The following is a 24,088-nucleotide window of genomic DNA, read 5'->3' on the forward strand; positions in this document are numbered from 1 at the left end:
TTTGGCTTCCAGCACCTTCTGCCAAGTGGGGGCCTGGTGTGGCTGTCCGGCTCCCATGAGTGTGCCCTCATATCCTTGAGCGAGTCACCCTCAATGAACTTTCAGTTTCATCACCCCGTACGGGTTGTTCTCGGTCTCATTGTGCAGCTGCTTTCCACCCTGGCTTTGTTCAAGCGCACCTCCTCCATCATCCCTGCTGCCTCCTCCAAGAATATGTTTAATTGGCTTTGCACGAGTCTGGAGATTCGGTGACGGGGCGGGGGGGGGGGCTGGTTGTCCCATGTCACACCACCTCAGAGCTGCTACATTACCTTAAATTGATTTTGCAAATGAAAGCTAAAAGCTAAGCAAAGGCGACCCATCCATTTTGCCTAAAGATGATTATAATGCTCTTTTACGGCCTCCTAAATGACAAAGCAATTTGTTACCTGCCTGCATCAACACTTGCTTATATTAGCACCCAAGATGCTTGATTTTTATTAGCCCCATGTTATCATTTTATGAAGACGCAGGGGCTCAGTAAAATTAGTGTGCAAATAGAATGCCCATTTTGCATTTCTCTGTGGTCAGCAGAAATGCTAACTGCAGTTGAGTTGATACCAGGTCAGGGGAGACATCCATAAAGGTAGCGTTCACCGAGGGCCTTGGTAATGCTATTTATCATTTCTGGACTGCTGGGATAGATGGGGTCAGTGTTAGTGTTTTTTAAAAGGGCTTGGTGGCATTTCATTTTTTGTTTTGTTAAGTGAAAAAAACAATATAAATACAAAGGCAGTAGCTCAACTTCCACCAGCAAAAAGGGATGCAGCCAAACTCTCTTGTGTACATTGTAGGTGGAAATGCATTGGGCGTGGGATCTAACGTTTTTGCTAATCGATCCAGGAGGAGACAGGCTAGTGAGAGGGGTCCTAGGCAGGAAGCCAGGTGACCTTGGGTATGTCCCTTCCTTTTGTGAGCCTTAGTCCCTTCACGTATAAAATGGGGTTAATACTGTCCACAGAGGTATGATAAAGATTAAATAAGATAAGCCATGATCTATTCGAGTATTTTTAAATCGATAGCAAATTCCCAAGCAGCTATTCCACACTGGGTCCTGGGAATGGTGTTAAAAATAACCATGAAAATCACAGCTTCTCCCTGGAGGAGCTTGTATTCAGTCTAGAAAATATTCAGGTGTCTAACTCCTCTTTTAAACCATAAACAGAATCTCTCTCCCTTTGTTCCTAAAGGTGCCTAGCACAGAACTGAGCACAGGGTGAGTTCTCAGGAATGTATTTGGGGGGGGTGGAATGAATTTTGGCTCCATAGTGTTTCTCACTGCCTCTCAGACACCTAGTATTAGGGAAGCAGTGACCTCAGTATCAGTCCCCCCAATAGGCCAAGCAAGTCCCAAGCCTTTAGAATCAGGCTTAATAAAGTTAATACTTTTTTTTTTTAATTTTAGTCTCAGACATTGGTGCATCGACTGTTGAGATCATAAACCACATTGAAAATAACCTGTCCCTAGCATTTTGGAAGTAAAAAGCCTGTTAATTATTTCTACCTCCCCTCTCCCTCCAGATTATCCTCCAACACAGATGGTATTATTCGTTAACCCAACTTCTCTCAATGTTGATTTCTGAATTTCCTTCCCATCATGGTTCTGTTCTGGGTCGGTCTGGCCTTGCTCTGCCTGGGACTTAGTACCCTCCTGCCCCTTTCTTCTGGGAATGTCACTCTTGGCCACTGCTTTTGTCTAATAATCTCTTCACAATAGCTAAACTTTATTATACAAATGAGACTTACATCAAAACAGCAAGAGCTTGGGTTCTGATTTTGGATCATATTTTCCTACCTTTTTTTTTTTTTTTTAAAGATTTTATTTATTTATTTGACAGAGATAGAGACAGCCAGCGAGAGAGGGAACACAAGCAGGGGAGTGGGAGAGGAAGAAGCAGGCTCACAGCGGAGGAGCCTGATGTGGGGCTCGATCCCAGAACGCCAGGATCACGCCCTGAGCCGAAGGCAGACACTTAACCACTGTACCACCCAGGCGCCCCTCCTACCTTTTGATGTGTCTAATGGTTTTTATTGGATGCTAGAGATTGTGAATTGTACATTGTTGAGTGTCTAGATTTTGTTGTCTTTCCTTAAAGAGAGTTTCACTTTATATGGCAGACGATTAAGTTTCTTTTGTCCAGCATGGTCCTTTCGTGATTTTAAAATTTTGTTAGAATGAGTCTAGAGTAGGTTAGCCCCACCACTAAGACATATTCTGGGTTCCCTGCTGAATGCCCTGAATGATCAGTGAGGACTGCCACCTTGGTGGTGAGAATTCAAATGTTTCTTAGCCCTGTGTGAGCCCCGATGGCCACGCAGTTCACAGCTCCCTGGTCATTTTCGGACAACACCGTGGAGATTCACCTCTGCATGCACATCTTGGGACCCCGCAAACGCTCTTGACTCCTTGACGGATTTCTGGGATTCTTTTTCCACAGACCTCTGTCTTCTCTGAAATGTGCAGTTTCCCCCAACTACCACCTGCTTCAGGCTCTCTGAAGTTTAATCTCAGTGAGATTTCCATGGCCTGCTCAGGATACCCCTCTCCGCTCTTTGGTCTGGAATGGGCCTCCAGGCAAAGAGCTGGGGCAATCAGAGGGCACATTTCATTTGTGCCCCTTTTTCCATATACTAGTCTCGCACGGTCTCTTGTCTGAAAACAGTTGTTTTGTATGTTTGTCCAATTTTGAGTTGCTTAAGTTGAAAGAGAAATCGGGTCCCTATTACTTCATCAAGGCCAAACAAGGACTTGAGTTCTAATCTCAGCTCGACCCACACCTATTAGCTGTGTGACTTTGGACAAATTATATAACCTCTCTGAGCATCAGTTTCTGCTTCTATAAAAGGAATATTAACTGTGCACATTTCTGTAGAACTGTAAGTAATATATAGAATGTGTCTGACACAAAAGGCACTAATTAAATGGCAGCTGCTACTATGACTAATAGAAACGGCTACTTTCTTTACTCCATTATTTACTGTTTACTGTGTACTAGGCAATGTGTAAGCTTGTTTCATCAGTAATACTCTCCCATGTAGAGATGAGCAATCGAAACTCAGAAAGCATACGCGACTTGCCATCAGGGTCACCATCAGTGGTTCTGGGCTTTGGCTTTATTCCTATGACATCTTCAGATGATTGTAATATTAACATGATCGATTACACCAATAGGAATTGTCTTTTAATATTGGGTAGTCAGGGACGTAATTTAATTAGTCAGTAATGGCTGGGCCTTAATGATTCTAACCCATTGATTTAAGAAACGAATGTAAAGCACCCAGTGCCTTCCCTGCCCGCTCTCCCACATACCACCTCCCAGTCTCAGCTTTCCCTGCCCTCCTGAGCAACCTCCTTGTGTTTTCTCTTACAGACAACCTTCGGGAAGGGGCAGAGCAGAAGGTGGTCTTCATCACGGGAAGAGTCCACCCAGGGGAAACACCGTCGTCATTTGTGTGCCAAGGTGAGTTTCAAAACCTCATGGGCATCCTGTGCCCACCCCCCACATCCAACTGGGGCACCGTGAGGGCCTCTGGGGCCGTGTGGTCACATGCAGAGTCATTATCCCGGATGCGAATTTACTTCATTTCTGAAGAGGTTACACCTGGTCTCCATTAGTATTTCTTTCAGTAAATGTTGACTCACTGCACGTAGGGCTGAGTGGAGTTCTCTCATATGTGCAGTGAAGGATGAGCCATACAGAGACATCCACACTCCCGAGCCTGGTTTTTCTGGTCTCCGGTGGTTTGCAAAAGTAAGAGGTCTGGCCCCGGGCCAATGTGTATATTGGTAGGACGGCAGTAAAGTGGGAAATCAGGATTTGAAGCTATCTATTCACTCATTTATTCAGTCATTCACTTAAACAACTGTAGAGATACCTACTATGAGCAAGGAAATGTGCTTTGTATCAGACAACCAGAGGTAGATAAGACATGCTTTTTCATCTCAACTATACCTCTTTATAATTGCATTTCCTCTTATTATTAAATATTTAGTCCACATGAAATATATATTTAGTCAAGAGTATATGTACATATACACATATATACATATGTACATGCAATTAGTGAGCGCTATAAGTATATTCAATAAGTAATATATAAATAATAATTTAATGAATGCCCAGCTTCAGAAGCAGAATATTATCTATTCCTTTTAAATCTTCTGTCCTCCCTTCTACCCTTCTCCTCCCGCAGATAGCTATGAGTTTGAATTTTGTCGTCTTTCTCATAGTTTTACTATACACATAAACATTCCTAAACAGTGTAGAGTTTCATTTCGCATGTTTTTGAGCGTTTTATAAAGTTAAAAAACCATATCGTTCTGTACACTGGCACTTGTTTTCACCAACACCCGTAGTGGTGAGTGTGGCTGTGGTTCACTTCTTTTCACCAGGTACTCTACCCCATGTCTGCCGGGTGCCTCAACTTACCTGTCTGTTCTCCTGGACAATTCAGTCGTTTACAGGGTTTTTTATCACAAGCAATGCTGATACAGACGTCCTTATGTAGGTTGCCCTGTGCCTGCGTGCAAATGCTTTCCCAGGGTGTATAACCGGGGAAGGCAATTGACAGGACACAGGATTCGTGCATCTTCAACTTTACTAGATAGCTCCAAGTTTCCTTCTGAGACCTTATACTGCCACCAGCAATGCATGAGAGTTCCTACTGTCCCACATTCTCAGCAACATGCTTGCGTTTTTACCTATCTACTGGGTAGATCGTGTATCAGATGTGTGATACTATCTATGTGCCAAGCCCTGTTCTAAGGACTTTACATATTTTATTTTATTTTTATTTTTTATTTTCATTAATGTAATTTATTTTAATTATATTAATTTTTCAATGTCATATCATTATGTAAGTTTGGAGAAGTTAAGTAATTTATCTCCTTTGAGTCTCAAAATGACCTTCAGGTCAAAGGGATATTAAAGAAAGCCCATAGAAATGATGTTGCTTGAGGGAGACAGTGGACTGCCGTGGAAGTATCTGGCCATTTGCCATCAGACAGTCTTGGGATCAAACATTGGCTCTGCCGCTTCCTAGCAGTGTGATTTCAGTTTCCTTCGATCTAAAATAAATGAGGATATCAATACCTATTTGCAAAGGCTGCTGCAAAGCTGGTGTAAGATGCCTGCAAACACACACGCAGTCCTGTGCAGGGCACTCAGCAGACACCCAGATGTCGCCCCCTTCCCCGCGGCACTCTGGCAGATGCTGCAGGTAACCTGCTTTGTAAACTCTAAGGCACTAAGCAAATAGATGAGTGTCTTTCCTATTCGTATCCATACGGTGCTGTGATTAGACAGGACTGCCGCCCCCCTTCTTTCAGACCAAGAGCCTGGGTTTCAGGGGCCGTGAGTGACTCGGAAGAGCCTGGTGTCTCAACTCCCTGCTGGAGTCACCCCAGCTTACTCCTTGGCCTTCTCACTTCCATCCTCTTTCCTCCCAGCACTGTCCTTGCAATAACCTCTCCCAGGTCCCTTCTGGTTTTACCAACCCCTCTACTTGCAGCCATCTGTCAGTTACTAAACTTGGCAGCAGACCTGTTCCCCCAGCTGATCAGATGCAACTATTTTGTCCTTGTTTGTAAAAAGACAGTAGCCTTACCGTCAAAACTTTCAGCTCTGGGAGCCCGAACTCCCAGGCCCACCTCCTCTGCGGGCAGCAGACAGAGGGCAGGGTCACCATCCCACATTACAGACAAGGCCTGAGACATAGAGAAGTTGAGTTCAGCTCAGGTGCTTTCTCTGTTGAGCCTGCTTTTCCAAAAAGGAATCTGGATGGTGCCTAGATAGACTCCATGCCATCCCACAGGCTTTCCATCAATCTTTATTCCTTGGCAGAGCCTTTAAATGCCTTCCCTATACCTTCTCAAGATAAACTCCAACTCCTTGCCATGGCCTTCACAAACCTCTTCCACCTGGCTCTTGCCAGGTTCCCTGGCCCAATCCTCATTATAGCCCTGCCCCACACAACTTAACCCTGAACGGATAACCTTCTTCCCACCACTGGGCCTTTGCATCTGCTGCTCCTCTGACCACTCCTTGCCACCTGGCAAACACCTCCTATCTCCCAACGTTCATTTCAAGCACCCCCTGCGGGCCACTGTCCCACGCCCTTCAGCCTCTGCTTTGCGCCTGCATTGTGGTTTCCCACTGGTCATCTTTATCACCCTGATTTGTTATATATTTGATTTATATTTGTTTCTTCCCTTTAAACCATGAGCTGTTCAAGGCCTAGGGCTGGATCTTCGAGAGTCATCTTCTACATCTGGAGAATGGGGATTATCTTGCTTCTCCCAAGGGGCTGTTGTGAGGCACAAATGGCCGCATTGGTTCTGGGATTCTAAATCTGGCTCAGAAAAAGGAGACTTATGGTCACACACCCAGTAAACAGCAAAAGGGGACTTTGAGTCTGGGTCTCCGAAGCCTGCACATTCTCTTTTGCCCCGCCCAGAGATGGGGAGCGCTAGAAGGCCAAGCTCGGTGCGCTCTGGGCACCCCAACAGTCGATGTGCATTTACAGACGAGAATGGGGAGACTCAGGGCAGTGAGGTAGCTTACCCAGGATCACACAGTGAATTCGTGACGGGTGTGGCCTGGGCCCCAGCTCTTCAGTCCTGGTCTTCCTCTTCCCTATCTCTGTAGCTGTCCCTAGAGACACGATTTGTCCTTTCTTGAGGCGGCCTGACACAGCATCATTCCCTGACTTTGCCAGTGAGAGACTGAGGCATGGCTTTCCCAAGGTCTCTCAGCCCCCTGGAGACAGGCCAGACCACAGCCCCACAGGACTCCGCTAGATCCCTTCCCCAGCCCACCTTGTTCTGGGGAGGTCAGCAGGGTCCAAGGCCTGGAAGGACGGCTGAGATACCTTCAGCTCAGTTAATGCTTTTTCCACATTAACTGGCTCAGTGACCTTGAGCGGGGAACAGACATGCAGGGCCTGGTCCTCCCCATCTGGCTGGGAGCACGGTGCTCACAGCCGAGCTGTTGACGCACCTGGTGCTGGGAGCAGAGTGAAGTCGCGTCGTCACAGAGCTCTGGCGGGGCGGTGGTAAAAGTGCCAAGGCTTTGATTTCCTCAAGGCTCTGCTTGGCGGTTGGATGGCTGATTCTCAGTTACCCCTCGGCTGCCCCCAACTCCACTCATGGCCTCTGTGAGGCCAGACTGTCCTCGTTCTCCAGCCATGACATGAAAGGTCCAAGGAGCCCTGGAGCTGCCCTGTGGCAGAGGGTGTGTGAGCACGGTCTCTGGGGCTAGCCTGCCTGACATTGAATCCCAGCCCCTCCACGGAGGACAGTGTGACCTTGAGGACATGCCATAACCTCTCTGCACCTCAGTCCCTTTATCTTGAAAGGGCTATAACAATAGGAACCCTGCCTTATAGGGTCATTGTAAAGATTAGTGGGTTCGTAGCCATAAAACATTTAGGACAGGGTCTGGAACAGCACTGAAGAAGTGTTACTATGGGGCTCCTTGCACGCACCTGATGTGGTTCCTCCGACCCCCACAGGGCGCCCAAACCGAGGCGTGCAGCTTCTGTGCTGTGTGCCCCGGCCCACCGCCTTCCTTGCTGTTCTCCTGAGAGGGCCGTTAGCGGAGCCCTCCTCACTTCTGCACCAGGAAGACTGGATTGCCAGTCAGAGGCTTGGCCAGGACTAGACCTCAGGTGTCTGATTTCTGGTCGAGTGAATGTTCTTTCACTGACGCTTCCTGGGGTTGTTGGGACAACTGTCATCCAAAAGTGCCATTGGCAGAACACTTGTCCTCTATAGATCCTTCATAACTGAATCAATCAAACCAGTATTTATGCACGCCGGTGTGAGTGAGGCATGCCACCCTTTGGAGGGCAGCATGGGGAAGTGGGCAGAGCCAAGGCCTTGGACTTGGGCAGACCTGAGTGTGAGTCCTACCACCTCCACTTCCCGGCCTAGACCTTCAGCAAGTTCGCACCTCTCAGAGCCTCTGTTTCTTTACCTGCAGAATGGGGGCAGCAAATGGTCCTCAAGGGGCTGCTGGGAGGATTAAGTGAGCCTTGCTGCCTTGGGCCTAGCTGCGCACCAGGGCTTAGGCTGGAGCTGGAGCTGGCCTTCCCCCAGGGAGCTCACTCCTCAGAGTTACCCTAGGGAGATGAGGGGAGGAGAGAGGAGATACACACACACCTACACACACGCATACACACACCACGCACTCACAACCAGCAGGACCAAGCACAACCTAACGTTTCCTATGGTGAAGTGGTGACCTTTGCCCCTTCCCCCCTCACCTCCCCGCACTGTTTTCTTCCACCTCTATCCCTCACCTATTCTCCCTCTTCTCTCTCTATCCCTTACAGCCTCCCAGTATAAGTGTAACACCAGTCCCACTAAGGGGTGGTCATGGGCTTTTCACTTCCCCAAGCTTCTGTCTTTCCATCTGTGAAATGGGCAGGATTGGAGGTGGAAGGGTAAGAACCAAGACTGAACTTCAGGTTCTTCAGGGCCAGACTCCATGTGATTCCATAATTTGAAGTCCTTGGATTCAGCTCGGGGCAGACAAGGGCCTGATCAGGGGAAGGCCTAGAGTGGCTGCTGTCATGTGACCCGCACTCTGGGTCCCGCAGAGACCCCCAACGGTCTCATTTGAAGCCTGGGCTCCTCCCACTGCAACATATTGCCTCTTAGCAGAGGCAACAACAATAAACCTTACACAGAACTCTCTGGAGAGAAAATCCTGCAGGCATATATGCAAATCATCCTGCAAATCACATGCAAATAGACTCCTGACTCCTCCATATTGCCCTAACGGAAACGGAAACAGTACCACTTTGAAGCCAGTAGACTGGATCTGAATCCCATCTAGGCCCCTGTGAGACGTTCAGCAAATGATGTCACCACCCTGACTGTTTTTCTACCTGTACGTGGAGCCAGTAGAATTACAGGTCAACCCAGCTAAGGAACATACAGTGCATTCCATCTTTATCATGTCATTCATAGCTACTGAGGACGGTCCCTGTTCCCAGTGCTGAGCTACATGCTGGCAAGCTAGTGGCCAGGAGGTAGAACTGGCCTTGCTTCCTGGAGCTCCCTCTGGAGGGAAGACTTGAACAGCGGATGTAAGCCCCAATCCCCAAACCTCCGGGGCGCAGGAAACGTCACTTTTCCGACTTTTCTGTAACTGAACTTACTTTCCATTTTGAGGCCCCATTCTGCCAGGGACCAGAAACTTAATCTCCATCATTTGGGGATCAGCTTTCCCCAGGATTGTGTAATTTCAGAGAAGAGTGGTGATGCTTTTGGGGATGGTAGACAAATAATGTCGTTATCAGTATCACCATCTAGCCACACTGCTTCCCCTGCACCTGCTGCATCCTCTCAACTTTCTGGGCCTTGGTCATTGCAGGTCAGCACCATGGCAGACCCTTGCTCCTGACCGCAAGACTCTTTATGTTCGCTGGCTCTCTGCTAGGTCTGCCCCCAACCTCCACGCTGTCCACCTTCAGGGCACCAAGCCCTCTGCTTTTTCTTCTTCCCAAACCACATTCCACGCTGCAGTGGGGGTGCCCAGGTCTGCCCCTGTACTTGGCAGTGGTCTCCTGTGCCCTTCATATCCTTCTGCTGGACTGACAAGTCCCCGATTACCTCTTTCCTTTCTCTCTCAACATCCTCTTGTCCCCACACCTTCAGCCAAACCCAATGGGAGCAAAGATTCAGACAACACACATGCCTATTTCCTATGTGCCAGACACTTTGCTTCTACAGGGTCTGGAACAGCACTCACTGTTGTGAGATCCTCACAACAACCCCCACGGTAATTTTCTTCTTTCCTTTTTAAGTGATGCAGAACTGAGCACCTGAGAGGTTAGGCCACACGGCTGTTCAAACCCAGATAGTCTAGTTTCAGAGTCTGTGCCTTTAATCATGAAGCTTTGTCCTTGAATTGAAGAGTCTTCGTTAGCAGACAGGACTTCTCCTGCCTCACCTTCCAGCCTTTGTGCAGAACCCCCCTGCCCGGAACACCTTCTTCTGGCACCCCTTCATCTGGCCCACTCCACTCATCCTTTACATCTGCATTCTCCACAGCCCCTTCCCAGGCCCCCTGGGTTCTCAGGGCTCCCGGGGCTGTCCCCACCTGAGCCTCTGCCTGTCACTACAGCGGGAGTTGCTTTCCTACCATGCACACTCTAGGGCAGGACCCGCTTCTGTATCTTCTAATGCCAGGCATATGGTGCCGACCTGGCCCTGTGAATATTCATAGAATGAGTGATTTTCAGTTCAGCTAACCCTATACTCTGTCAAGGTCAAATGAATGCCTGGGACCAGTATACCAATGGGCATTTATTAGGTACCTGCTATGTACCCTGCCCTGAATCAAGAACTCTGGGAGAAATAACCATGAATAGTTGGGGTTGCCTGGCGACGTTCATCATGACCAGGCTGAGGTCAGCCCAGGGCAGTGATCTCTGCGACCCGGCTATAATATCTGGTCATCTACCACTTTTCCTTTCTCTCCCCCAGCCTCTCAAGCCTCCAGTCTTCCCATCGTCCTGCTTTCTTCCACCTTCCTGATTAAATCAGTTCAAAAGAAAGGACCCAGCAAACTACCAGAGGAACAGAGACTGATCTAAGGAGGTTGATTGTGTCTCCCTGCAGGAGGGAGATTATTCTCCTCACTTCTTAGATGAGGATCCTTCTACTCTGGGGGAGAGGAATAAAAAGATGGAATCCCAGGGGCACCTGGGTGGCACAGCGGTTAAGCGGTTAAGTGTCTGCCTTCAGCTCAAGGTGTGATCCCGGCATTGTGGGATCAAGCCTCACATCAGGCTTCTCTACTGAGAACATGCTTCTTCCTCTCCCACTCCCCCTGCTTGTGTTCCCTCTCTCGCTGGCTGTCTCTCTGTCGAATAAATAAATAAAATCTTAAAAAAAAAAAAAAAAGATGGAATCCCAGACTGCCAGTGTGGAATATGTCCTTGGGAATTACCTATTTCTTTCTCTTAACCTTAAAGATGAGAGTAGGCTGGGGTCTTTCTAAAGCTCACCCAGTAACTGAGCCACAACTAGAACCCAAGTTCTTGGATGGCTGGTTTGTTGGCTTCTTTAATTCACCATCCTTGTTCCCAAGTCTTGTAACTAACAAACCTCACAGACCAGGACCCCCAGTTCCAAATTCCGATCTGCTTTTTTCTACCCTCGTTGCCTCTCAACCTTCAATCTCAGTGAGTTTATTAAAGCAATCGCCATTTCCAGGTGCTGTGTCAGGCAGTTCAAGTACAGGTGTTCTAATGCAGTCACATGGCAGTCTTCCAGATTGGGGATTATTATTCCTGTCTCAAGATGAGGAAACTGGGCAGGGAAAGCTAGTAGCTTCTCTGGCTAATAACCAGTTAGGGTCCAAATGCAGGTGCCAAGTCCTTCTGCTTCCTCAGTCCATGCGATGCTTTTGGCCTGTGGCCAGGGGTGGCACTTCCTCTCCACTCTTACTTTCTCCACATTTCTCCTCATATTCCTCTCCACTTGCCAGCCCCCACCCCACAAAAGCAAAGGCCCTCCTCCTAATTTCCTGATTGAGGGGAATGATTCCTGTTGAACCGTATCTGACCTCCAGCCAAGAGATGAGTCTAAAACCGCTCCTCTCCTTGCCCCACACTCACTGTGGGAAAGCGAGCTCTGGATGGCTGCAGCTTCTGGCCTGGCTTTGTCTTCTCTCATCCTTTTATTAGCTGCCTAATTGGCAGCCCAATTAATCTGCTCATCTGTGAAGGAGGATGGATCACAATGAGCTAGTCCATTTCCAGAAGCCATTCTCTACCATTCTCTGAGGCAGCATGGCCAGGCCCTGAGCGCAGGCTGGCTCCTTGATGGAGGGCTGCCCCGGGAGCTGGGGTCAATTAGTGGACAGATTAAGCAATTATTAGCCCCTAACAAGGGCACCTGGCATCATTACCCTGCCTGTTTACTGGCAAACTGCTGCTTTAATATGAAGACCAACAAATAAATTGGGGCATCTGGTCTACTGCCGCGTTGGTCGAGAAGTAAATGATGTCCACTGGCTTTCGGCTGCCGGCGGGTCCTGAGCTCTGGCCTAATGAAAAGCCCGAGATGTCCCACACTGGTCACAGCAGCTTTGGGATGTGCTGCGGAGCCATTTATCATTCCCGGAGCTAAGTGCCTGACGCTGGCACATGGATTGTTCTTAGTTACCCTGCTGCTTCCTCCTGTCTGTCAAAACATGCTCATCTTTCGGGGCCCAGCTCAAAGCTTCTTTCTCCTTGATGCCTTTCCTTCTCTCTCCAGCAGGAAAGGAGTTCCCTTCTACACTCCGGGAGGGTTGTGCACCCTCCTACCGCTTTCCAGCATTACAGTTATTTCATGGAATGCCAGAGCTCCATTTTGCCTACTTTTTCCCAGGTCTCTGAAGAAGGAGTAGAAATGTGGAGAAGGGAAGGGAAGGGTGAGGACTCGGGTAGTTTGTTTCCTCACCCCCTCTCCTGTCAAGCTAGGCAGGCTATCACCAAAAGAGAATCAACGAGGGCAGTAACAGGCTCAGATCTGCACTTGAGGAAGATCCCTTTGGCTGCACTGGTGAGGGCACGTTCCAGAAGTGGTCACAGTCGTTCAGGCCAGATGTGGTGGTGGCCTAGAATAGATGAGCAGCAGAGAGATGGAGATACAGGGCAGATCTGCTAGATTCAAGGAAGAGACGTGGGGACTGCCTGATTGTGGGAGGAGAGTCATGGAGAATTCACCTTTTCTAAATTGGTGACCCGGAGGCAAGTGTTGGTGCCAGAGAGAAGGCGTAAGAACAGCCAGCCCCGGAGTCTGTGAATAGTGGGTCCTCAAAGTGAGGAAGGGGGCAGAGGTGGGACGTTGAAGAAACCTCCCTCTCCTCATGTGACTTGAACCAAATTCCTCCTCCTCTCTGCCTTCTGGTGTAACCACAGCAATAGGAGGGTTTAATCCCTGAGTCCCTGACCCCGTAATCGTCCAATCCAATGTCAACACTTAGACATTAGAGAGCCGTTCTTAATTCATTGTTTGGAGTTATCCTGCCTCTCCCCCATCTCTGTCTGTCAAATCTGGGCCCTCCAAGGCACAGCTCAAGTGCTCTTTTCTTAGACGCCCGCACAGTGCTCTGCAGCAGGGCACATGCTCTTCCATCTGCCCGTGGGCTTCAGCATTATGTCTTGAACTGTCTCTTAGAAACAGAGATACAGTTGTAAAATTCACCAGGCAACACCTAACCCATAGCCAGATACCCACAGCCATTGACAACATAGGCCAAAAATCACCTTTGGAGATCTTACTGCTTCCAAGCTGAGGAAAATGTGCTCCCTCCTTCTTGAAACACTTTGAAGTTAACCCAGATTCTTCTCTTTCCCTAGGGATCATTGACTTCCTCATAAGCCAGCACCCTATTGCCCGTGTCCTACGGGAACACCTGGTCTTCAAGATTGCACCAATGCTCAACCCTGACGGAGTCTACCTGGGCAATTACAGGTGAGGGGCAGGGGAAGAATGCTTGGGAGCTGGTCATCATGGGATGGTGGGATGGAAGCAAGGAGAAAAAGGGGATATGTTTTTGAGAAAGAATTTTCATATTACCCATGAGTTCATTAGAGGACGGTTCACCCTGGTTTTTGAGAATGTGGCTAATGAGCCTTGGATGTTTCATGCACAGCCACCTGGGGTAACTTCCTGGGATTTTCTGGTCAGCTTGCTGGGCCAGGAATCAGGAGAGCGAGAACCAGTTTTGGCTAGAACTGTGTAACCTTGGGGAATTCACTTTCCAGTCTGATGCTCAGTTTCTCTTGTATAATGAAGGCAATGAGCACATCCCTGACAAGGCACTGGTGAGAATCAAAAGAAATGGTGGAGACAAATGTGCTTTGCAGAATATCGTATGGGGGTGATAGCAATGACTATTCTGATTCTGTGTTTCTTCTTGGAGATCATTAATGAAGGAGAGTGGCATCTCAGGTCATCTGAACAGCATTTCTCATGGATGTGGGCATACAATCTTGCCTTACACGCACTCGTGCGCTCAGAACTTGAACTCTCTTTCTCCTGGCTGAGCACCATAATTTATAGCCTAAAATTTCACTGCCCAGTGGATCACCTGCCAACAGAATGCTGGATCCTCTGAGATAGCGTGATTACTCTTACTTGACAGTTGAGGCAACAGACCTGCCCAGAGTCACACAGCCAGCGAGATACTGACTAGTTATCGAATTTCACTGTGCACATTACACATCGTTAGAGCGGATTAGTCCCACAACTTGCAAAGTAACATTCGGCCTTGCAGCTTTTGCATGAGAGGCTCTGTCTGACCTGGTGCCTATCTGTCCACCATTCTGCCTCCCCTCCTACCCTCCACGCTTCGGACTCTTGCTCTAGGCACTCTAAGCAAAGCCTAGTTCCCTAGACATGTCCTGTTGGTCCCTGATTCCTTACCTTCCTCCGTCCGGAAGCTGTTATCCCTTCCTTGTCTTACTAACCCTTGTTCACACCACAGCTCGTGTCTCTTCTTCTGGAAAACATTCCCCAAACCCCCAAACAGAATTAGTTACTTCCTCCTCTAAGCGGCCACAGGCCTGGTTATTGAACAAGACTTATCCCATTGCGTGGACCCCACTAGCCTTCAAGCCAGCAGAGAGCAGGGACTGAGCCTTCGTGGTTCCTTGTGTCCATGGTGCCTGGCAGCAGGGATCAGCCCACAGTAGATGCTCAAAAACTGTTTGATGAACGTGAGTGAAGGAGAGGGATGACTTTATTGATAAAGAAACTGAGGCCTACACATGAGATGGGATTTATCCAAGGTCAGTGGCACAGCTCAGATCAGAACCCAGATTTTTCAATACCCAGTCAGGTCCGTTTTAAACGGAGTTGGTTTGCCGCTTTCCAAAAGCACGGCAACTGGGTCCAGAAGGGCTTCTCAATACCTCTGGGTATAAGTTAGAGGGAGCCCATGGGACACATGATGCCTTAATTAAAGACAGTTTTGCTTCCTCTCTTAATTGGCTCAAGCAATGGGTCATTAGCACCAGCAGGTTTTACGGCTAGCTGCAGGCCCGAGAGCAATGCCTTTCCACCTTCCCTAGACAGAACGCACTGTTAGCGGTAATGGTGGTGGAAAGACCATTTGATTTATGTTAACATTTCTGTTTAATTACAAGAGCGGCAGTGGTCAGAAGGAGGTCAATACTGTCCACTCTACACACTTATTTATGTCATCATCTGCCGTCCAGGGATGGCAAGTTGGAAAGAGGTCTGTGACCTTGACCATAATGTCTCCCCTCTCTGGGCTTCCGATAGCCACGGGGGTGATGATGGCGAACTAGACGCCTTCTATATGTCTTCAAGCTCCAGATTTTCTGATTTGGGGATTTCAGGGTAAAAGAGCTCCAACCCTCAGAAATGGTTCTCTATTGAAGTTTAAACGCCCGACATTTTCCTAGTGAGAATATGTTTCTTGTTTTAAGAGCTGGAGCAAATCTCTAACCACAGGCATTAATCCTGTTGCTAAAACAGCTCTGAGTTGCAACAAAGAGCCTATCAATCATGAGAATTCACTACTAAAGATTTGGAGAAGGTGAAAATAATAATAGAGACTCGGGATTCAGAGCTTCAAGGTGCCTGAAGGGTGCTCCAGGCCAGCCCTCTCTGACGACAGCAGTGTGTCCCGCTGCCTGGGGGGACTTGCCTAGGCATTATAGGGGAGAAAGGAGTTTGGAGTTTGAGTGAGTTTGAGAAACACAGAGTGAAGCAAAATTGAATGTGTTCTTTTACAATCAGATCTTTCAGTTCTAAATATACTAACCAATAGGAATCTCAGGAGGGGAATATAGTACCTGGTGTTTCCCAAAGATGAGTCAAGGAACCCTTTTCCTATACAGCTTGCTTCCCCCTCCATCGTTCACACCCCCCCCAGCCCCCAGCGGTATTACAGTTTATTAAACTCATTTTGGGAATTGCCATTCTGGGAGTTCTGCTTGCCTGCCCAGTGCCATGTCGAGCCCTCATACTCTTATCTCGTTTAATCCTCACACAAGTTTGAGAAGGAGGGTGTTCGCTGAGATGTCTCTGCTTGCAAATAATGAAAATCTACTCAAATTAGCTTGAGCACCGAAGGAAAGGTGGGAGGCAGGGAGGGAGGAGTAAAGGAAGCAAGGAAGGGAGTTGGGGAGGGAGGGAAGGATACTTGTCAGAATTCTAGGGCGGTAAACAGCACCGGACCTCGGAGAAACTCATCACATTGCTGGGAACAGGTTGGAACACAGACCGCCGGGTCGCCACCTCCCTCCTGCTCTCTTTCCCTCCCAGCTTCCCCCCAGGATGTGCCCTCTCTCAAGCCTCAGGGAAGTGAAACAATCTGCCTTGGGTCCTGTGGCCTGTGAGGAGCAGGCAGGGGAGCAGGTCTGCCCCAGACACGCCAGGCCCCGTGTGAAGAATGAGACGCAGGCCTGCCCTCCTGGCGGGTGTCCTGCTGCTCCCCCTTCTCCTCTTCTACATTAAAGAGACATGTAAGCCAATCAAGGAAGGAAAGGCAGATTTCCCAGGTTTAATCACGCAGAACTTACATTTAATAAGACAGGTACCTATACTCTGGCATTTATAGCAGAATAGCCTTTCGGTGCAGCCGATGGCAGCAGCAGAACAGCTACTGCCCTTCACTGGGAGGCACGGCGCTGCTAACCGCTACCGGCTCGGAGCCTGGACCGTGGCCTCCGGGCGGGCTTCCAGCGACTCCGGCACACTGCCCGGAGCTCCGCAGCCGTTAGAGCACGTCAGGACGGACAGCAATGCTGCCGTGGCGTGCGGTACTGACCCCGGGCAGCTGGTCGCTCTGTCTCACTCGCTCCACCCCGACCACGCGGGCCTGTTTTTCAGCCGCATCCGAGGCTTCGTGCCCACTCACAGGACGGCCTCCCTCGGCCCCGCCCATTCATAGCCCTTGCAGCCCGTGGTCATCGTGCGCGATCATGCGACTTTAAGGACCACCTGCATCTCTAGACAGCAGACCCCATGCAGTCAGGACTTGTCCACCTCCGTCCCCGAAGCCTGGCAGAGCCCCCAACACGGAACGGGCCTTCGATACGTGTTCTCTGGGGGACGAATAAACTCAGCCGCAGCGCTCTGTCCCAGGGCCGGGGGGCGGAGTTACGCCTCCAACGCGGAGGAGCACCGACCTGATGCCTCCCCTTCCAACCCTTTACCTGCACGCTTGTCTTGCCCTTACGCTGGTGTGCCGTGAATACCACGGTGGGTGGCGGTTGTGATTCAGCACACTCTGGGTTTGCGGCCACACGTTGTTACTGTACGGGACATTATACTCTTAAGGATATTTAAAAACCACAATTGATCTTTACAACAACTCTTCGAGAAAGGAAAGTCAGTTTTTATTACATCCATTTGAGCCAAGGGGAAACTGAGGCTGTGAAGGTGAAGAGCCAGGCTCAAAGTCACATGGTGTATACAGGGACTCTCCGCATCCCCAGACGTGGCCTTTGCCTTACAAGCTGGAGGTGGAAGCGGAGAAGTGGCGCTCTAACGTTCCCCACCCTCCTGAGCCTTCTCGTCCTTGGGCGAGACACTCCTCGACCCTGGCCTCAGTCTCCTTCCTCCCCTCTTGGAAGAAGAGAATGAGGTGGAAGGCATCTTCTGTCATCCAGTAGTAGTACCGGGGAGAGGCTCTGTCAAAAACGGTACGGTTACACCGTGCATGAACTCGCCGACGTCATACCATGTGAAATAAGCCAGTCACAAAAAGACAACTACTGCACAAGTCCACTTACACGAAGTACTTAGAGTCGTCAAAATCACAGAGACAGAAAGTGGAATGGTGGTTACCAAGGGCTAGAGGGAAGGGGGAATGGGGAGTCAGGGTTTGATGGGTACAGAGTTTCAGGCTGACAAGGCAACAGTTTTGGAGATGGATAGTGGTGATAAACGGCATTAGGAGTGTACTTAATACCACTGAACAGGACACTTAGAAATGATTAAGGTGGTAAATTGTATGTTATGTGTATTTTACCACAATAAAAAAATAAGAACGGTACCACTAGTGATGCCATGTGAGCATCGTCGGAGGGTTCTGGGGGATCTGAGGCCTAGAGGTCTTGAAGGATGAATCCTGTCACTTCAGGTATCACAGAGCCAAGAAGCTGCAAGGCAGCCCCCAGTCGGAAGGCCACTGCGGGGCGGGGGTGATGGGCTGAGTGGGTCTACAGCCATCCAGTGGGTGGGCTGGCAGTTCCCAACGTCCTGCATCAGACGTGGCTGCCCACACACGCTGTCTCTGCCACCTCGCCCCATCACTCCCTCCACAGAGCAGAGCCCCACCCCCCCACCCCCACTGCGACTGATTCCTTCTGAGCATGTGTAATGCACGAGTTGCCTTGCATTTGAAAAACAGACTCTCCATCTCCATATGACAGTATGAAGCTCTGTGTCGGGTTTGCATTTCTTAATTAGGTGCTTGTCGTTGTGTATTCCATAGAGCCACGTATAAGTAAACAGTCATAGACCTTTGAATAAATTTATTGGTTTTATTTATGTTTCTGGGCATAAAAATCTATAATTACCAGGTACAGCCTCAGTATAACTGGTATTTAATGACAATTACTTTTTGTTACCATAGAAATGAGTCCAAAGTAGTTACCCATAATTTCTCATTTCCCAAACCTCACACATGCAGAATTGCGATATTACCATAGTAATTGCCTATTAGTCATCATAAAATACGCAGTTACCCAAAAGATAGCAGGATGCTGTGAAATTTCTCATCTTCAGAAAACCTCAGTGCTTCTTGGGAGCGTGGAGGTGGGGAGAGCCACAGACCCCGCGGGGTGGTGCAGAAATGATTCAGCTTTACAGCCCGGCACCGCAGCCCCCGCCGTGGAAATGCACGGCCCTCCCGACGGCGGACCCGCACCACGTCGCATCTCCTGGCCCCGGTGATCCTCGCGTAGGCAAGGAGGCTCTGGTGCGGTACAGCCAATTTAACAAAGGTTTACTGAGGGCCTGCCGAGCGTCAGGCCCTGCGCTGGGCCTCGCGGAAGCAGACGGAAATCAGAGGCAGCCTTTGCCAATAAGAAGCCCAGTGTTTGTATTAGAGGGGTGCATGTATGATGCCACAGAGGCCTAGCTAATCACGCTGATGTCTAAGTGCCGACTAACCATGCATTAGACAGAGCATCTCATTCAACGCTCGCAGCAGCCCTGGGATGCAAGCGGTGGTAGAGCCCATCTTTCTCACACTAAACATTTTTATGTCACAAAACCGAATACACTGGAACTAAAGAACACAGGAGGAAAATATTTAATCGGTACATGAGGAACTACTGAAATCCGTAAGAAAATCTTGAATAACTTTTTAGAAAACTAAAGGACAGCTAAAGTTAATTCACGAGGAGATTTTTAAAAAGTGGTCAAAAACTAGAGGAGAAAGAATTTTACGCGATTGTATTGAGTGTAGTTGATATAATATTATATCAGTTTCCCGTGGACAACACAGTGATTCGACAATTCTGTACCTTACTCAGCGCTCGGTGTCAGTGTAGTCACCGTCTGTCCACATACGTTATTACAAATTATTAACTCTATGCCCGATGCTGTACTTTTCATCTCCAGGATTTATTTATTTTAGAACTGGAAGTTTGCTCCCGTCAATCCCCTCACCTATTTTGCCCATCCCCTACCCCGCGACCACCAATTTGCGCTCTGTATTGATGACTCTATTTCGACAGCTCCGTTCTAAATACAGAAGGAAGTCGAGGCACAGAGGCAGAGGAACTTGCCACGGGCCTCCCGTCAGGAAGGGTCAGAGCAGGTTTGTGAATCCAGGCGGGCCGACCCTGGCCTCCTACAGAATTCACCTGCTGCTGCATGGTGTCCTGAAATCAGGCAGTGCCTCCCTCTGACTGGCACTGATGAGGGAGGGTTCTTGAAGGGTGGAAGATATATCGGAATTCACCAGACAAGACAGTAAAAAAGAGATGGGCACAGAAAAACATCATTCAGCACTGCAGAGGCTGGTACCAGGCAAGGTATTTTCAACGCACACACACACACACACACGTGCACACACAGGCCTCATAACTGGCTGACCTTGCCCACCTCAGCAACCAAAAGGAGGAAACATTTTCAACTTTCCAAAATGGAATAGAACATACAATTAGCTACGTGAAATATAAAATGCATGTCAATAGTCTATTTGTTCTTTAAAGGCATAAAAACTGTGTACTTTTCATCACGCTTGAAATGGAAACCAAGGCCCATCGCAAGGGTCACCTCACCAAGAGGTCTGCCAGCCCCTTCTCACCGTGCCTCCTTCCCCACCCCGGCCACACTCCCCACCCTCGGTGCCTCTGTCACAGCACCGTCAGCCTCGGAGTGGGATGGGAGCTGAGACCTCCAGTGCAGTGCCCCACCCAGGGCTGGGATCCCCTCAGTAGTGTCCCTGAGTGATAGCCGGACCCCCCTCTTGTCCACCCCCAGTCCTGGGTGGTTCCCTCCCTTCTAAAGCGTCACCGAGCTACCAGCTTGGACTGGTAGAGAGGATTGGGATCAGGCTAAATCTGCCAGTCCATCCCTTCCATTTCCCCCTAAAGGATTATTCTGTTTTAGTCTATCTTTTACATGGTAACCCTTTAGCCATCTGAAGATCGTGTGTCCCCACCCTTCCCCACTCTCCACTCCAAGTGTGCCAGCTCCTCTTCTCCAGACTGGACACCTTCCAGAGCCTTGTACCTCTTCACATGCCGTCTGAAATGCAGTCCCCTCCCCGTCCTTCCTGCTGGTCTCTGAACACATTTGTCAGATGTTTGTCATTGTCTGTCTTTGAGGCCTAGTGTCCAGGGCTGAACAGTTATGATAACGATGATGACGATGGTGGCGGTGAACAGCCCACATCTATGGAACCTCCAGGGCTGCCACCATTCCTTGTTCCATTTAGTGCTCAGGACAACTCTACCATTACTCTCATTTTACAGATGAGGAAACTGAGGCATAGATAGATGAGGAGGGTCCCTAAAGGTCCTAGAGCTAGCTAGTGGAGCAGGAGTAGGAAGGGACCATCACAGGCCTAATTCTGGGGACTACTTCTGATGCAGGCTGCATGCACATCGCTCCCCGACATTCTGGGGGCGTACCTCTCCTGATGCAGCCTGCACGCACGTTGCTTCCTGACATTGAGCTCTCCTCAACCTACATCTCTCTACTCGCATTTCTGCTAAGTCACAACTCCCCTGGCTTTTCCTAGAGCCTTACAAGAAGCCTTTGGCCTATAGACGGGGTAGGAATCACTCTCTCTCTTTGAACAAAGAAGAAACCAAGCCACAGAGAGGCTCAGAAACTTGCTCAAGGTCACACAGTGAGTGAGCCACATAGTTAGTCAAGATGAAGTACAAGCGACAGCAGGGGCCAGACAGAGCCTCACCTCCCAGAAACACTCTCCTGCCTTATGTAACCTGAGCAATGTTTCTAAGGAGGCTGAAAGGACGCTGGGGCTGGCAGTGTAATCAGGTGTCTAACCCACAAGTGCACACCGCCAAAACCAATTATTCAAATGAGCTTCGCAGCCAGGTTCCACAGAAAAGGCCAGATGGCTAGATGTCTGTGGAGGCAGCCCCCCATCCCTGTCCCTGCAAGCCGCTGAATAGCATTTCAAAGTTAGAGTTGATAGCAAGTTGATTTTAATAATTGATTCTACAGCGAAGACCAGCCTCTGAGGAGACAGTAACCCAGAACAAGTGGCTGGGGAGTCCGGAGGAGCAAAACAATAGAATCAAGAACTTTTGTCATTTCTGGCCTTAGTTCCTAAGCCACTGCTTGAAGAGTGTTAGTGCCCTGTGGAAACTCCTCCCTGGCTCCCTGTTGGCCATCAGCAAGAACCTCAGCTCCGTAGCTGGTGTTCGAGCATGCGCAGTGTCCAGGAGCTTCCCTCTCAGGTTCATCTCCCACTGTCCACCTTGCTCCTGCCCTAACACCGCCATCCACTCCTCTCGCCTTCCTGGGCCCTTTGCAGGGCCCTAAACTGGCCCACTCTTGCTCACACCTGTGCCTTTGCTGGCACTCTGCCTCTGCTTCAGAAGCCTCTCAACTCCATCATTTCTTCCCCCTCTTCTTTATTTCTATTCCTCACCTCCTCCCCAACTTCTTTCCCTCAGGCATTCGCATAGCACAGACTTTGTACTGCGCACTGAGCAACTGGCTGGGCTCTGCCCTGGGCTCGCCCTCAAGAAGGAGATGGTGTGTGAGGTGAGCCTTGAGAGATGAGGGGGAGGTTAGCGGGGGAAGAGATTGGCAACACGTTCTAAAACAAAGGGGTATGTTAAATAACAACAGTGCTGATGATAATACAAACGTTAGTTGAACTTAAGCAAGCTACCAGGCCCTGTCGTAAGTGTTTTTACGTATTATTTCCACTGAAGATGGAACTCATCATATGCCTGCTCCCACTCCCACCCTACTTCCACCAGTTTAGAAGGAGACAGAGGGATCAGAAAGATCAGGGTCAAAATACTAGCTTTATTATTGGTAAGAGCAGGATTTGGAAGGCATGATTTATCTCTGTGGATAAAATTGGCCCCTTCCAACTACACCCCCAAGTTCAACTTTGCCACCAGCCCCAAGCCAAGCAGAAAGTGAGCTGCCTCTCAGAAGACACTCCATGTGACAGAGAGGCGGTCAGAATGACCCTCCCAGCAGGGTCACAGATCTCAGCAAGTCATGCCTGGAGGGGCTAGGCCGACAGGCTCTGCCCCTTTTCTCAAGTGGACCATCAGATAAGTTTCGCTGCCTCCCTCTGGGAAGAGGAAACAAGGGAATGGAGAGAAAGAGCCACTCTCTTGTTGCTGGACGCTAAGAGTCCCTGTTGGGGTTGAAATAGGAGCTTCCTCCTAACAACCCCATGAACCTGTGAGGTACGTTCTTGCATTATCTTCATATTACAGATAAGGAACTCGATGCACATAAAGTGGTTAATTAACTTGCCCAAGGTCCCACGGTAGTAGGAGATCCAGGAGTCAAAACCAGGGAGCTGTCTTGGAGCCCCAGCGCCTAGCCTCAGCCTTGCCGCCTGAGCCCTGAGTGCGCAGAAAGCCTTGGGAGATGGCAAGTGGTCTGACATGGCCGTGGTGCGAGGTCAGAGCTACAGACCGCAGTGGAGGTTCACGCATTGCACAAAGGCACCAGCTCGGAGGGCAGGTGGAGGCTGGCATGCAGCCCAGGCCTGAGCAGCCTTGGGACTTGGAAGAATTACATCAGCCCACGGGAGGGGGCACCTTCTTGCAATTAGTTCATAAGATGTAACATGTGTGAGCCTTACGTGGCATAGAGATTAGGGACATGGTTGAAGAAGCTGGGGGAATAAGTGGGGACCAGTTTGTGGAAGACCCTGACAGTCCTACCAAGATCAAACTATGAGACCAGTTAACATATGTGTAGCCCTGATCTCAAACTAGGCAATGTCTCCGACATTTTCCATGGCTGATCTCATTTAATCCTCAAAACAACCCTCTGAGTTAAGCAAGATCCACATTGCCCAGATGAGGGCTGAGTGAGGCCACACAGCTAAGATGTGGCCAAAGCCACGATCTTATCCAGTGTGGCTCCAGAGTCCACGCTGCCATCTAAGCTACTTTTCAGGCTTAGACAAGGTGGGCAGAGCTCTCACCTGCTCCCAGAGCTTGTGAGGACCTAAAGGACTTTTCTTCTCTTTTGTGTTTCCTTTGCCCTTTCTCACTTAAGAAGTTAAAATAGATGATTTCTAGACGAAGGGCCAGTGCACTCCTTTAGAAAATCTTCCCCCTTGGGCCTTGTTAAACATTTCTTTTTACTCCTTGTCAGTGTTCTTATTGAGGGAAAATAATCTCTTTGTCCTGGAATGAACTTCCAATGCTACTCTTACATAGCTATGTGACCTCAGCCTCCGTTTCCCTATCTTTGAGATGTCGGGATTGGGTTTCATGAAATCTTGGGTCCTTTTAGTTGGTGATTCTCAGAATTCTCCTAAGTCACCATGTGGAAATCCACCCCCCTCCCCAAGCCTGGTGTTGCTGCCCAGCAGGA

At 49.2% G+C, this 24,088-nt stretch overlaps 1 protein-coding gene across 1 annotated transcript in view; it reads left to right on the top strand.

Moving 5' to 3' along the window:
• Window positions 1-24,088, top strand: part of AGBL4 (AGBL carboxypeptidase 4) — a 1,288,259-nt gene that overhangs the window by 1,129,874 nt on the left and 134,297 nt on the right. Inside the window, exons 7-8 of the mRNA XM_040626601.1 lie at window positions 3,411-3,500; window positions 13,402-13,516. Coding sequence (XP_040482535.1) covers window positions 3,411-3,500; window positions 13,402-13,516 — 205 coding nt within the window. The remainder of the gene's footprint in view (window positions 1-3,410; window positions 3,501-13,401; window positions 13,517-24,088) is intronic.

This window comes from Ursus maritimus, unplaced genomic scaffold, assembly GCF_017311325.1.
Source record: "Ursus maritimus isolate PB19 unplaced genomic scaffold, ASM1731132v1 scaffold_12, whole genome shotgun sequence".
Classification (NCBI taxonomy): Eukaryota; Metazoa; Chordata; class Mammalia; order Carnivora; family Ursidae; genus Ursus; species Ursus maritimus.